The sequence below is a fragment of the Ixodes scapularis genome, unplaced genomic scaffold, assembly GCF_016920785.2.
Source record: "Ixodes scapularis isolate PalLabHiFi unplaced genomic scaffold, ASM1692078v2 PGA_scaffold12__126_contigs__length_90152505, whole genome shotgun sequence".
Classification (NCBI taxonomy): domain Eukaryota; kingdom Metazoa; phylum Arthropoda; class Arachnida; order Ixodida; family Ixodidae; genus Ixodes; species Ixodes scapularis.
In genome coordinates this window covers 27706351-27722157 of record NW_024609838.1, presented here as the reverse complement: position 1 = coordinate 27722157, position 15807 = coordinate 27706351, and the positions used below count along the sequence as shown (strand labels likewise).

The following is a 15807-nucleotide window of genomic DNA, read 5'->3' as shown; positions in this document are numbered from 1 at the left end:
CGACTTCCGACAACGTGACACTTCAGCTTTCGTGATGCCGTTTTTTGCCGCTTGGGGACCGCTTTCGATGCGTAGGCTAGATAAGACGTTAAACACACCTGTCGAGATGTGTTCCGGGCACCATGATACGGCCAGCAGGTGTGCCTGCTTTTTGTTTGGAGGTACACCGACGTCTCGGCGACAAGCCGTGATTAGAGGATAAAATGGGTAGATGCAAAGGTGCCCTTGTTTACGAGCCACATCGGCGGCTCCGAGGCAGGACGCTGGCCTACAGATCCCCGTTTGGTGGGTTTAAACCGCGCCCGGGGTGGTTGCAATCTGACGCGGGCTCGTTGCAGAGAAGGCACCGTGTTACCAATATTTCGGTTCAACGTTTAAAGGTCCTCAAGTGGTTGAAACTAGTCCTCAGTCCTCTGCCGGGGCATGCCAGACACCCTTCGTTTGTTTGGCAGGGAAAACACTCAGACTTGACTTTGCTTTGCCTTTGTGTCTATGCATTGTATCTGCCAATCGTAGCGAGCAAGTTTGCCATCTTTTTTGCGCCAAGGGTGCAGCAATAGATTCTAGCGTCGTCTCTTAGTTTTAGCAATGACTGCCTTGCCTTTTTTACGGCTTTCAAAAATCCACTGGTCCCTTGCAAACGACGACTTAGTCTTCGAGAAGAGAGTTGAAGTATTTAAAAAGAGTATGTTGCTTTTGTCAGTGAGGAACCACCAGATGTCCTACAGTGAACGAAGGGCTCATATTCAAGAAGTTTGCTACCCACCCAGGAGATTCTGCTGTGACAGAACTTTGTCAAACACGTCTTCGCTTCCTCTTACCTTTTCATGCCTCTTTTCTAATGCGTGGAGAGACACCTCATTTTTTGACGCCTCCGCTCTCGCACGCGAAGGGACGCTTTTTGATCAAGTTGCTCGCCACTTGGTTTGGTGAGTTCGTAGCGGTGGCGATTCAAAGTCTCACATTTTCGTCACGAAAACACTTCGCTGTTTGTAGGTATTGGACGGAATAGCAGAAGAACCCAATGCGGGCACGAGCGGGACATCATGCCACCCTTTATTTAGCTGGCTGCTAGAGTAAATGCACCGAATGTGCAGGCACTGGAGAAAATATTTTGCACTTGTTGTTTTGGCAGTGTCCATACACGTACCACTGTTGGCATCTCGTTATACTTCTTTTCACTTTAAGTTCGACCGCAACCGACATTACGATCCGAGTGAGCCAATCAGGCAGCACGAAAAGTGCATTGTCTCAGCGCTTGTTTTCTTTGTCGATTTGCAAGCACCGTTAAACCAATCGTGCACTGAAAAAGCGCAGGCTCGTGGCGCTTTCACTGTGCAGGATTGATTTAATCAGCGATGGCAGACGCACAAAGTCGACGAGCACCATGACGGCGCACTCTTGGCTTTCATTTATTGGTTCAGCCGGATAAGGTGAAGCGGAGCAGAGTTTCCACAGATTGTACGATGTTGGCTTCTAAAGCGGCCCCACTTCTGCGCATTCTTCCGTAGTCCCATTTTCGCGCAGCTGCACGTTTAGTTGAGACGTGTGTTTCATTTCTTTTTCCTCGGTGCGGCGCAGGATCGGTAGTGATTCCCAGTCTGAACGTGGCCCCAAACCAGCTGTACAACTACATCATTGGCCACAACAAGCTGTACGGGATGAAGGTGATTCGCATGGTGCCCGTCGTGTGTGACGACAGCACGGATCTGGTGAGCTCTTGTGGAGTTTTTTGTTGGCATTCATTTGTGTGCCGTAATTGCGGGAAATTCTAATTTGTAGAGCCTGTGCTGCTCCATTGTGCTGCTCGAAATATAAGTTTGACAGCACAGTATGTAAGTAAATCTGTTTGAATAATTCAACATCTTTTTGTATGCGGTTTCATATTTTATTAGAATATATAGCAGTGCAGTAGTGTCAAAATGAATTTATTTACAATATTAAGGTGAGAGTTATGTCATAAGTTGAAACCAGTGTTGCCTAATGCTGGTGATGGGAACAGCATGGTGTATCGGAACTGTGTTGCATTTGAATAAAAGAGCAGTGCCAATAAGCTGAATCGAGTACTACACGACTTGAAGCACTGTGAGGCTTCAATTACGCTGCTCAAGGTTTCTTTGTAACACTTTACCACTATTTAGGAAAGGTACCTCTTTCAGCCTAGAAATTAGTGGCTCTTTCCGGTTTGTCCATGTAAGGTTTGAGTAGTAAAACCCAAGGATGGAACAATGGTTTTCAGTCAATTGTACAATAGGTGGTATTCACTGGACACCATATTTGAGTGCACTCTTCATTGGCCATGCTCGGAACGAGCTCACTCTTATAGGTTTTCCAAAAACTGGCAATCTCAGTGGTCTGGAATGCACGTTGCAAAAGCACCGTGGAAGTCGACCGTCAGCATGTGCCGAGCAGTTATGCACTCTGGTATGGACAACAGTGAATACCCCCATACTCCGTTCATTCCTAATATGACAGTTCGTAGGGAGCTACGTAGTCACCGGAACAGTCAACCGCCTTGCTTTCGCCACCCGAGCCTGCTCTCTGCACATGGGTATGGGCGGGAGTGTGATAATGTTCCAAAAGACAGACGTACGACTGGTCTAACGAGCACGTAGCTTCCACCACACTGTTTGTTTTGGCTAAAGTTCTTTAGCTGGACTGACAAAGGATCTGTCAGATTCCGAAAAGTTTCCTGATTCTGCGATTGCCACCAAGAATCCTAATCATTTAAGGGCAACATTGTTTCGATTGGATAAACTAAGTGTACACCATTCTAGCCCACTTCTCATCCTTTTTTGTAGGATTACTGACTTGTAACTTTTTTTTATTTACTTCGCTCTTTCCTTGTTTGAGACATTTGGGGGCAAAACCACTGCAGGACACGGAGTATGCGCTGGTGGAGATCTCGAACAAGAAGGTGAGCTACCGGGACGCCAACGACGTCCAGCAGACGGACAACTTCTTTGTGGGCATCCTGACCATCCACGACACCTCGCCCGCCTTCGTGGAGCACGGTGTGCTGGCACTGGGCTTTTACATCTTGCTCACGAGCCAGCGGGAGCTCTTCCCCAAGTTCACCAGTGCGGGCCCGCTGGCCTCCTCGGCCTCGCTCGAGGGGCAGGACGAGAACGCCGAGGGCTGCTTCCGGCCCGTCCGTGCGTCCACCTTGACGGCAGGCGGCTCGCAGCCGGCCAGTGGCGGTCCCTCCCGTCGCAGCTCACAGGTCGGTGGCGCTTCTCAATGTTGCCTTACTAAGATGACAAATTAGGCCAGTTGGTAAACGTTGTACGGGGTGTCCCCCCCCAAAAAAGTGTGTTTTTTTAGAGCGCAGCTCTTAGGCGCCCGTTTCCGGCATAAGCGGCGTCGCCATCGCCGTCGGCGTAACTGCGCGATGCATGATGGGTAAATTTCTCTGCTGGAAAACTTTCCCTGCTAGATCTAGCGGAAAATTTTTCCCCCTTACATCTAGGGGAAAATTGTCCCCGCTAAATCTAGCGAAAAATTTCCCCCGCTAAATCTAGCGGGAAAACTTCCCCGCTACATCTAGCGGAAAATTTTCCCCTTAATGACTTCCCCACTACATCTAGCGGAAAATTTTCCCCTTAATGGGAGGCGAGCAGGAAACGGCTTTAATTTTTTTAATAGCAAAAATAAACTATACTTTGTCGATTGCTCAGTTTTCAGCCAGATGTGGCACTGGTGGTTCGAACCATACACGAAAGTCTCAGAACGAACTGTTATCTTATTCAAAACTTATAAGCGATTTTCTTAAAGTTTTTATGGTAGAAGGTGAAACACGAAGCTCGGGAATACATGGGGCAGATTGCTGCAAGCTACCGAGAACGGGCTTGATTCTTCTTTTTTTGGCATCTTCCCACTCAAGAAGCATTTTCTTTTTAGCAGGAAGCAGTTCGTCGTCTTCTGTATCTAACAGCGCTGCTGTCATAACCGCATATTGCCGTTAGATGTACACCTCCATTTATGTATTCTCGTCAGCGTGCACAGAGCCCTGTTGTCGAGGAAGCAACTGCTAGATGCGTCTGATAACACTGACATCCCTCTCGACTCCCTGCCATTTGTGTGAATGCTGAATTTGGGGAGGGAGTTCCACTGGTTTCGCAATCACTAACGTCACGCATGTCCCTCTCCGAAAGGCGTCCCCCATGTGAATACCCCTTAATGTTTGCTATAGCTTCGACCAAGTGCCGGAATTGCGGCATCCAACAGCATGGCACTTTTGATGCATCGCGGGGATAGAACGGGAAACACATCAGTCAAAGATGCGCTCCTGGTGTCAAGCACATTGTTGCTCCCAAAGGAATCAAGACCAGCCGTGCTTGTCAGCACACAAGATAGGATTCTTCATTCCCGTGGGAGCACCAGCAGCGCCGACCACTGCACATGCGAACTTGCACGTGCCTTGCTTAGCGAACGTGCTCACAATGCCTCGTGTCGCACCAGGCACCAAAGTTGCAACAGGAAACCCCTTTGCCTTCCACTTTTCTTGAAAGTGATGCCACGTGTCCCCGGCATCTTTTCTTGGCTTATCTATTTTTGTTTGTACATACTATGCAAGGGCGAATAGAGGATTTTGGGTCTGAATCGAATTCGAAGCGAATAGTGATTTTGGTCGAACAATTTCTGATCGAATAGTTTGAATAGTACAAGGAAAGAATACCGCGAGATATGTTTAAACTATAGTTTTATATTTGCCTTTATTTGGTATTAGATATACTGTAATTGTTTATTTCAAGTGTATCGAGTTCGGTAGCACGAAAGGGTCGAAACGGTTGGAAGCTTGCGCCACCTGGCCGTTAATTCAAGCCAGAATAACTGAAACCTGGTTATATCGAACTCGCAAAAAAAGTCTACCAGTTCGATATAGCGGGTAATTCGGTATAAAAGTTTTAATGAATTTGGCTCTCAAAAATCCACTTTTTGCTGAAATATTACACAATGAAGTAATCTTGCATCTTCTGCTGCTTTTTCTTCATTGCATCCGCGATAACACTATTTTTCTACGCTATCGACGGACTCCAAAATGCTGAAACCGCTGCCTTCTACATTCGTGCATTAGTGCCGAACTATGCCAAGAGCACGGAGCACGTCTAGCGGGAGCACCTCTTCCTGCAGAGCGCCGTTTTGCTCTGCAAGTTGGCTTACCCCTAAAAAAGGTGGCTGCATTGGGGGAAGCCAACTAACAAAGCAAGCTGGCTTCTTTTTTTTTTTTTGGCGGTTGTGCCTTGAGAAAAAATAGGGAATGGTATTATACTGTTTTTCTTCTCCACTACGGTATCCGTCAAGAAAACGCCGCAGCTGCGCATGCGCGCCGCCAGCCTTATCTGCACACTTCAATATCTTGTACGGAGCGCTATCCGGGTACTCTGCGGGCAGCGGAAACGGTCTACTACAATTCCCCAATAATAATTTCTTTTGCGGACGGAACGGGGAGAAGGAGCACGGAGCACCCTCTCTCCGCTCTCTCCGCAAAAGATATATTTTCTTTTCTTCTAAGCAATCAATGCAGTCGCCCGGAAAAAAAAAAAAAAAAGAGCCAGCGTTTTTTGCAAGCTGGCTTTACCCCAATGCGGCCGCCCGCATTGGGGGAAAGCCAGCTTGCAGAGCAAAACAGCGCTCTTGGCAGTTCGATATATAGGTAGCGGCTGCTAATTTTGTTTGATGCAACCGTAGTTTTTGCTATATATTATCACTATAACATTACTGTGCACCAAAATTGTTCGATATAAGGAATAATTCGATGTAAACGGGTTTGATATAGTCGGGTTTGACTGTATTTAGAAAGGTTGAATAATTCTATATTGTCAAATAATTCAATATTGTTGAATAATTCGATTTTGTCGAATACTTAAATTCAAATCGAAGTGAATGCCGAATAGAACAGAATTCGGTTGGCTATTCGTAATAACCGAATATTCGCCCATCCCTAATACATACTGTGACCTCATTTGAGGTTGCAGTATGTATAAGAAATACTACTTGAGAAAACTTCGAGGGACCTCAGGAAAAAGTTATTGGAAGTTCACTCAACTGGATGCCTTGGGCACAATAGGCTTTTGCCGAGGAATTTTGCGAAAGTTTGTTCATCAGATCGTTTTAGTAGTGTTTCACTGTAAATAGTGCCCTTGGTGCCATGAAGTTATAGAGAATTTAGAGTGACGAAAGTCTTTTGTTCAGCACGTAACGCTTGAAAGCATGTGTTCCCATTTCAAAGTCTGCTTCTTTTCCGAACTGAGGACATTATGGCGGGCTCTATTGTTTCAGACGTCATTTGTTGCTCCGGACCGCAGCCGTCTGCCGCAGCTTGTGGTGTCACCGGAGGACACCAACGTCACCATCGGCATTCCGTCTGTGTCATCGTCTGGATCCATTTCCAGCAGTACTGCTGGGGGAACCAGGTTCGTCTTGCAAACAGTTTGCTTTTGTTATTAAAGCGGTAGCCTTATCGGCCCAACCACGTTCAAGGTCACATACCGTGACCTTGAACGTGGCTGAAGGGCAAGGTCACGTAAGCGCCAGTTGTGCAAGCTCCGTTTGTGAAAGCGCCGGTAGCTGAAGCTGACATGACCCCACATCCTTGATGTCATCCTCGCCGTCGTCCTCGACACCGCCCTTGACGCCGCCCTTGACGACGTCCTTGATATGTGCACAGCATTTTAAAACCATTTCATCCCTGTATCATTTCCTTTCCTAATTGTTTTCACTAACAATGTTCCTGTAAAGCTACCGCACCTCATCGCGTCTGGTAAAATGAATGTGTGTGTAATTTTATTTTAATTTATTTTAGCTTTCTTCTGGCCATGGTCAGTCATGGTCAGTCAATGCTAGGCACAGCAAGCAAGCGACGGCATCATCTGCTTTCGGCTGAGTGCATTGTGTGCTTTCGACTAAAGCATTGTCGGCTTGCTGCACTTGTCGTATGGTGCCTGGATTTCAAAATACAGTGTAGACCGCATATAACGTATGTCGCGGGAGTCGCGAAAATCCGCACTATAAGCGGTACCGCGCTATAACCAAAACATCAGTTTTTCAGGCCAAAATACATGCCATGAGACAACTTACCTTTGTAAAACAATTTATTTTATGTTAGATGAAAAATAAAGCTTAGTTTGAGGAAAGTCTTTATTTCACCAGACTAGTACACTTCTCTCTCAAGTGTGTCACACATTTTGAAAGAAATAAGCGACTTTCGCCTGGCGCAGCCTTTTAACGGCGTCACAAGTTGCGGACGGACGTTGCGAGCGTTCAGGATTGCTAATCCTAATCACTTTTCTCCGGTGATGAAAACGCGTGAAAATTCGCATCCTTTATACGGTACGCGCCAGTAATACCTTCAACTTGAGCACAGGCGCGAAATGCTCCAAATAAGAAATCCGGGCGATGTTTGAAAACACAAATGCTTAGAAAGCACAACTGTAGTCGAAGTAAACAAACACGACAACACGGGCCTTTCTGCCGTCTTGAGAGTGCCGCCACAACATTGCCGCACGAGTAGGTGGATCTTCCCTTCTAGTACGTGCTGGGTTATCATAGCGACAGACAACGAAAATTCACTTTCAAGGATAGCGCTTTTACGCGGAACGAGGAGCGACGATCACAACCGACGCCATGTTTGCGGATAGAAGAAGCCGGCCCGCGACCGGCATGCAACACGCGCAAACACTTCTCCTCGACCTGCGATTGGTCTGTTGTTGCGGTTGTTTCCAATGCAGCGGAGGGAAGCACGCACTTGAACGACACGTGCATGCGTCCCTCCGTCGCTATGGCAACTGAAGCCTCCCTCTTCGCTTCTCCCCGCTTCTTCGAGCAACCTCCTTACCCCGCGAGTGCCGCTCGCGGCTAGGGCCGTTATCTAGTGTCGCGCAGGGAAGCGTGCGGTCGGCGTTCTGTTCCAGAAATCGCACTACAACTGGTATTTCCCTTCGCGCACTTGCTTTTGAGGCGGTATGTAATTACATGGAGTTCTATGGGAGGCGAACCAGTGGTTTAAAAAAGCCGCGTTATACCCGGTCCTGCACTATAAGCTGTCACGTTGTAAGTGGTCTATACTGTATTTCCTACTGCTTGATCGGGCTCACGTGGTTTATTAGCCGCGTCTGCAATACAAGCTGCGAGGAGGATGCGGAACCGTGAACCGCGTGCAAGCGTCTCCAGGATTGGCCCGGTCTCTTCCCCCGTTGTCCTCATCACTACCTGGCAACTTACAGACGAGGAGTCAAATAGTGTGTGAGGTGCCTGCCATTAAATTGCAAATGCTCTTTGTGGTTTGAGTTTCTTTTAAATCGAGGCTCCCTGTTTAAAAAAAGTGCTGGTTTAATTTTTTTTTTCTTCAGGAAGACAGTTGTGCTTTGAAAGTGTACCCCACACCACACCACTAAAATTTACCTTGGAAGAAAATTTAAGATGCATGTGTAGGCGGCAATTTTGTGGGCGATTTTAGAGCAAGCTCCAATACTGATAACACGTTTGGCTTTAGTGCACTACCTAGTGAAGACACCGATACAGTGAAATGTTTGCTTGTTAAAACATTTTTTTTTACTATATGAGAGGTTTACTGTAAGGTTCTGTGGCTACATTAAATATGGAAAGCTTTTTTTTTTATTGATCAATTACGATATGCAATTTTCAAGAAAAAGTTATGAAAAATGGATGGTTGTTTTTTTGTTTGGCTGTTTGATACGAGGCATTCTTTCGTCCCCTCCACCAGGTCCAGGAAAGGGTCGTTCAGGGGAATCTGCGAGGAGGAGGTGGCTTACCTGGGCTACTACAGTTCCCACGAGACTCTAATGCAAAAGGTGAAGATGCTGTGCCATCCTTTCATGAAAAATGCCCAAATAAGGGCAAAACACACTAAAGAAACATAGTCGATTGAGCCAAAACACCCTCTGTGCCAGGGCACCATACCCATCTTTTTGCGTTAGGGGTGTGCAAATATTCCAGATTTCGAATACGAATCGAATATTTTTCTTTCGATTCGAATTCGATTTCAAAATTCTATATTCGGAAATTTCCAAATATTTGGTTATGGCCAAATAATCGAGCAAATAGCAAATAATCCGCGTGTGGTACATTCCCTGAACATTCAGAGCTTAGTTGTGTTTAGTTGCCTCAAATTGCTCGCATAGGCCCCTTTCGAAAATCACTTGCTCATCGTTAAAATGTATGAAGTACTGCTCAGTGGCAGAGCAAGCGACACCACAGAATGTAAGCTTCGAAGCTAGAAATTAAGAGTGATTTGTATAGTTTTTAGGGTTCCAACATTGCTGGTGTCTTTTGTGTCTGCAGTTGTGCAGGGATTCCACAGCTTCATTGTAGCCATTTTTTTGTAAAGCCTTGCCGTTTACGTTTTATGCACAAACTGCGCGTTTGCACGATTCAGGTAGCTTTAGCTCCCAGATATTCAAAAAGTAAATTGCTGCCAATTCTACCGTGCAGATAAAATAATGAAGGTTGAACACATACCTTAGAGAACAGATTTTATGAAACGCATGCCAACACAAAAATAAATACCATGCACTCGTCGCCGTTGTCGGAGTCCGACGATGGTTCTTCGCTGACCACAGAGGTAATCTTTGCTTTCATCTAAAGCGTTTTAGATGCCATGCAATTGGGGCCTTCGGGAGGGTCGTCTTCCAGAGAACGCTTTGCGAGCCGCTGGGATTGTGAGGCCATGCAGTACTGATCTCAGGCACTTAGCCAGGGCGGGGGGGGCTGGGCCTGGCCTATGGGGCCCGGCCCTCCCCCCCACCAAAATCTTTCATTTTGCTGGGACCTCCTTTACCCCCTCCCCCCATACGGCATTTTGTCATGGACAACCCCTCCCCCCCCCCCCCCAAAAAAAAAAAAAATTCCTGGCTACGTGCTTGACTGATCTGTTGTTATCTTTTCCCACCAGCGTGATGATATAGATACCAAAATGGCAAACGTAAACAAACGGTCACGATGGCAATGGGGCTAGCCACCTTATACCGAGTAGTGCGTTTTTTTTTTTTTTTTTTTTTCAAGTTTCGATTTTTTTGTTTGGATTGCAAAGCGCATGTATATTTGGGCACCGACTTTGCTGAAAAAAAAAAGGGAACATTAGAATCCTGCAAATGCGGTATGTCTTAGCTCACGACAAAGGAGCAGTTTTCGTTTTTTGTTTTGCCAAGCCTGCATTCTGGCTGCAGGGGCAGTTGTCTTTTCGAAAAGGGTGTGCTTATAGCATGTGGAACGATTAATTTTCTTGCATTATTATTTGCAATAATTTCAATATAGCTGATATCAAACTTGCTGGCTAGTCAAGGGCAAATTCAGTTATTTTCTTTAAAATGGTCACTACCAGTAGTTTGTGTGACAACTTTACTGGTTGAATTTTCGCATGCTGTCAGACAAGTGCAACTTTGTAGATTCTTAATTTTGTCAGTTTGTATAACTTACAAGTTGCACTTCTTGCCTGCCTTCATGTGCATTTGACAGGTGACTACTAGTCAATGTAGAATAGCTGCATTACCAGTTGAATTTGTTAACATCATTTTTGGTTTTGAAGGTAATAAATGAAGTATTTACATATTTTCGTGCCATTTCTTAGTGGTGCGCACATATTCCAAACATAATCAAAGTTCGAAGTCTTCTTTTTTTTTAAACTCGTATTCGATTCGTATTAAAAAATTTCAATATTTCACACCCCTAGTATTCGTAGCAAAACGTGCTCATCATGTCTCAGTTAGCCACCTCAATGGCTTTAAAGCAAAATGCTACTGTCACTAAGAAGATGTGAACGGCAAAGAGAAGCTTCAGTTCTCCTGCGAGCGTGAGCTTCCTACCTTTGACAGTGCTTCGGTGTGTCTCGTGCTCCGAGCACGCATGCGCAGCCAGACCCCCGCCGAAGGCATGAAGCTCGTGCTAGAAGCTGGGCATTCGAAAGACGTGTTGTGCCATTCTCGCTCTGCCGGCGACTCGAGCCAACGAATCCCCGGTTGGCGGGTTCGAATCCCGGTCGAGGCGCCTGCAATCCGACCACGGCCTATTGCGAAGAAGGCGCCGCTCAACCAAAGTTTCAGTCGCACGTGGAAAGATCCCCGGGCAATCGGAACGAATCCTCGGTCCTTCGCTGGGGCGTGCCGGATGCCCTTCATCAGTTTAGCACGTAAAACACCCGAAGGTTTCGCGTCCCAGGTGATGTCGGAGCAGGCGGCGTCCGTTGCGGAGCACCTGAGGGCGGTGGTGGCGAAGGCGTCCCTGCACTGCCGCCGAGACTACTTGTGGAAGTGCCTCACCTGCCGCCACAAGGCCTCCGACGACACCAGCGCCGGCACCAGGGAGAACGTGGTGGGTGTCACGGCTCGGCAGTCGTGCGGCAGTTTTACCACGGGGCCTGCATTGCGTCTCCGATCGGTGTGTTTACTGCATCCTGAAAAAGCGGTCCCTCGATTTCTGCCCATTGGCGTGACCGAAGTGTCAGAGCCAATGCCGGCTGCGGCCGGTGGTGTCGCAGCGGCGGTGGCAGAGGTGTCAAAGACCCATCCTGCCACAGGTCGCTTTCCGGCTTGACGGTTCGTGGAAGCTTCGGCAGCCAGGAGTTGGGACGACGCGACGCCAGCGACACTCGCATTCGCTCTTGCTCTATGCCGGAACTTCGACACCCAACCGTCGGGACCGCGACATCCGACGCCGTGATGCTCCGGCTTTTGTGCCGTCATTTGTTGCCACTTTGGGACCACTTTTGACGTACGGGTGCAGCGGGACCCTAAACACACCAGCCGGGGACGCGTTACAGGCACTGTAGTAGTTTTACACCTGTTGTCTGGGGGAAAAAGTTTACGGTGTTTATTGCACGCCGCAAAAATATTGAACGCTCTGTTTCCTCCCAGCCATACTCCCGCTAGCTGTCCGGACCAGGTGCCATAGTTTCAGAGCTCGCTGGTGACCGACTCAAAAGTTATTAACGATTTGGGGAAATGTTCAGAAAGAAAACGGGGCCCTTTCTCGGTGGCCGCCGTTGTTCACCTCCATGTTCCTTACTTACACGGTTGTGGTTCAACCTATAATCGTAACCAAAGCATGCACCGCCGACAAAGATGGAAGAAGCGCGATATCAAGAACACCTCAGTTTATTACGAGAGTTCGGCCGGCCGTACCTGTAGCAGGGCTCCATTCGTTGTACGAGATCTATCTATCTTTGTCTGCGCGAACGAGCATCGCAATAACGGTGATAGTGGTTCGCCAATCAGCCATCGAGGGGCACAGATCGGACGGCAACTTAGCTGCAGCGTTCGGCCGGGAATCGCGTCCAATAGGCGAGGACTCGCGTTCCATGCAAATGCCGTCGGGTTACTCTAACGACAGTCTTCTGCGACGGGACCGCAAAACCGGAAACGGTTTGGTGCCAGCTGCATAACGCGTTCTGCGTTTAAACTTGGAGCCTGGAGGCATGCAAATAGCCTTTGGTTTCGACCTGTCACATTGTTACAGTTTATTGCAAGTGCCTGGTTTGACGGTTTTTGTTTCTTTCGCGTCGCCAGGTACGCCCGACCCTCAGCTACACGGAGCTGACGGAGCTCCTGGGCTATGTGGAGATGGCCCCCTTGGACGAGGCAGACCCCCAGCTGAAACCCCTGATGTCGATGCACTTTGCCTGGTACCAGGGGCTCCTCAGGGTCCTGGTGGTGCGGTACAGCGAGAACCACTCACTCTTCACCAGTCCTGACGGGTCCATACACCACCTGGTGAGTCGCTGGAGACTTCTGCTGTACACTACCGCAGCAGCGGAAGAGGTGACCGCACACTCCAGTACCAGTGAAGAACATCTCTTTTATCTCAGGCTTAATCTTGGGCATTATCTTGGGCTTTATATCAGGCTTTATCTCAAGCGACAGAAGGTGACGAAGAGCAGGTGGTGTGGAGCGCATTCACATGACCCTCAGTGCAATTGTGATTGACCGAACGTGCTGTGCCTCGACCGCGACTATTATTAGCAAAAGGGCGAGGGTTTCGCTGCCATACTTGCCCTCTCCCGGCGCCAAAGCCACCTGCGATAAATGTGTGCATGCTCCGTTTGTTTTTGGCAAAACAAACCCAGTACAGCTGATGCCGTAAAATCCTCTAAAATTTTCGGGGGACACCCTGCTGATCGTTCAGCGAGTCATTTTCCAAGAGTCTCATGTCACTAAGCTAGGTGCGCAGTGTCTTCGTCATGTGCACTTCGCTAGCCTGTCGATCTACCTTTTTGTATATTTTTTCGCATGGTTTGTGATGAGACCTTGTTTATGTTGGTATGAAGTTCTTTTATTCGTCTAAGATGCCTCAATATGAGGGCATTTGTTTCTTTTGGTCATTGTCTCGTATGTTATGAAATGGCATATTGTTTTTTGTTATCTTTTGTTATTCGTGCATGCTGTCTTATGCATGCCGTGTATGCTTGCTGTGCTCATTGCCCCACACTGTTGATCTTCAATGTACCTTTGTTATCAATAAATAAATAAATGAATAAAAAGCCGGAAGGTACGACCCTCGGTGAGAGTCACTGTTACTAGAAATATTTCTTCTTTTCCTTTTCACAGGTCGTCATGTCACCGACCTGCGCAGATTCCTTCATGCTGCTGACCACAAATGCCCAAACCAGCCGGGCGGTGAGTGATGAGCTTGTCTACCACAGTTTTCGACAGCTTTAAGAAATGCAGGATGGGGCTGGTCCCGGTATATTATTGGTATCGCCCCGCAGTCATTGAGGTCAAGGCGTCTGCCGACCACGTCACCGAGGGACTAGTCGCAAAGCAAGAAGCATGGACCTAACAAGACACGCTCTGTATTTTTGAAGGGACTTTGACTGGCTATTTACGCTCGCCGAGGTTTTTTTAATTGGAACATGACTTTTAAGAACCTAACTACACAGAACACAATTTGCAGCTTGAAATTCGTTTGCTTTTCACTCTGAAAACAGTCGGTCGAGAATCGGCCGGTTTCGGTCGCTCTCTCTTTTATGGTGAAGTGGCGTTCAAACTGTGTGCACCAAATATGTTCGATGTCGTGGGTCATCCAAGGTGGGGTTCTCAAACTTTACTCATATTAGTGCAAAGTTTGAAATTGCTTTTTCTGCAACACCAACTAAATCTATGGCTCAGTCCGTGGAAGGTTAAAGGGCAACTCCGGCCGAAACTCAAAATGAAATAAATTACTGGTATTGCTGTAGTGACACAAAATACGACCCCAGCCAAAATATTACGTCCGTGGGACGCCGCATTCTCAACTAATGCTGATAATAAAAATGCGACCCGCCGCGAGCCACTACTCCTTAGCGGGCGGACAGCGAATTTCCGATCGCTAAAGCAACATTGGGCCGTGACGGCAGAATCGTTCTCTTTTTTTCCTCCGGTCCGGGCGTTGCGCGGAGTGCGCTTGTTTGAGCCGCTACCACTGCTACTTTGGCTTGTGATTGGCGTGTTTAGCCATTGCTTTTATCTGTAGCCCGTGTAGCTTCGGTATGGCCTTTTGTTTATTTGCTTGTGAGGACTCCAAGACATTTTTTAGCGAGCGACTCGGTGCACCCAATACTGCCCAGCTGTTCCTCGAAAGATGCCGAGTGCAACTTGTAGCACTGTGGGCTGCTCAAACAACATGCCGCGCCACACGGAGGTGCTTTTTCACAAGTTTCCAACGCACCGGAAATTGGAGAAGGTGTGGATGAACGCTGCTTGACGAGTGGACTTTGAACTTCGGCTTTTACGCGCCAGAAGAAAAAAAACCCCAAAAAACAGACTTGTACAGCCCAGCACACGTGTGTTCGGGCGCCGCGGCCTGCGCCGGAGAGCCTCAAAGCTTCGTGTCTGGGACTGACCCGCAGCGCAAAAGTGAGAGGGCCCCCAGTACTGTACGTCACAGGCAGCACGGCATAGAGCAACGCCGCTCCATCTGCGGAGCCCCGATGACAATTTAGGCCTAGCGACGAGTACGGAAGACCGCACACACGGCGACAGCCGCCAAGTACGGCACCGAACGAGTTCACTCGTTTTCCAGTCGCTAGCTTTTGGGTATACAAGCGACGAGTACGGCATAGCGCATGCACGGCGGTGGGTGCCGAGTATGGCACTGTACAAGTTCACGGGTTTTCCAGTTGCTAGCTTTTGGGTATACGCAGTTAACTCTTGCTACATATGCTGGATAACTACCACGTATACAGAATTAAAACAAAATCAGCTTGCCTCCTATCTTTAGACGGCTAGCGCAAACAGAGGTAGGTGCCACTCGGTCTGAGTACTCGTTCAACGAGAACGATCCTGACGTCACGTTCACATAGCGGCTGATTTCCAGTGTTGCCGGGGCCTCGAGCGGCTAGTTTTGGTTTTGTTGGCAGCGCCCCAAACAAAACTTTGAGGCGTCGATATCTTTAAAACTGCGCGCATTAACGAGAAAAAAATTACACCTTGCAATTCAGGGACGCTGACTGCCCTAATAACAGTCATAATACCAAAATTGAAAGTATGGACCGGAGTTGCCCTTTAAACTAGGGAGACTGCGATCTGCGTGCTCGCAAAACCCACGAGACCAACTCGTGGAACCCAGTCTGAGAACCCCTGATCTAAGGCACAAATTTAATGGTAAATAACCCTCAGCCTTTCCGCTCTGGTGAAGAAAAACGAGCAGTGGAGCTCTAGCCTCTGTTCTCGGTGGTGGCTTTCCAGGCGAGCGATCTGCTCTTCTTTTGCAAGGGAATCTTAAGCGCTCGACGCAGTGGAACTTTAGGCGATAGCGGCCTCGCGGCGGTTGCGGAACCATTCACGCTGCTGCGCACGTCGCCACTCGTTCCGTTCC

At 48.0% G+C, this 15807-nt stretch overlaps 1 protein-coding gene across 1 annotated transcript in view; it reads left to right on the top strand.

The window, feature by feature from the left end:
* Positions 1 to 15807, top strand: part of LOC8036995 (KICSTOR complex protein SZT2) — a 169139-nt gene that overhangs the window by 151875 nt on the left and 1457 nt on the right. Inside the window, exons 63-69 of the mRNA XM_042289347.1 lie at positions 1582 to 1712; positions 2879 to 3223; positions 6283 to 6416; positions 8726 to 8813; positions 11176 to 11328; positions 12522 to 12725; positions 13560 to 13628. Of these exons, the coding sequence (XP_042145281.1) occupies positions 1582 to 1712; positions 2879 to 3223; positions 6283 to 6416; positions 8726 to 8813; positions 11176 to 11328; positions 12522 to 12725; positions 13560 to 13628 (1124 nt within the window). The remainder of the gene's footprint in view (positions 1 to 1581; positions 1713 to 2878; positions 3224 to 6282; positions 6417 to 8725; positions 8814 to 11175; positions 11329 to 12521; positions 12726 to 13559; positions 13629 to 15807) is intronic.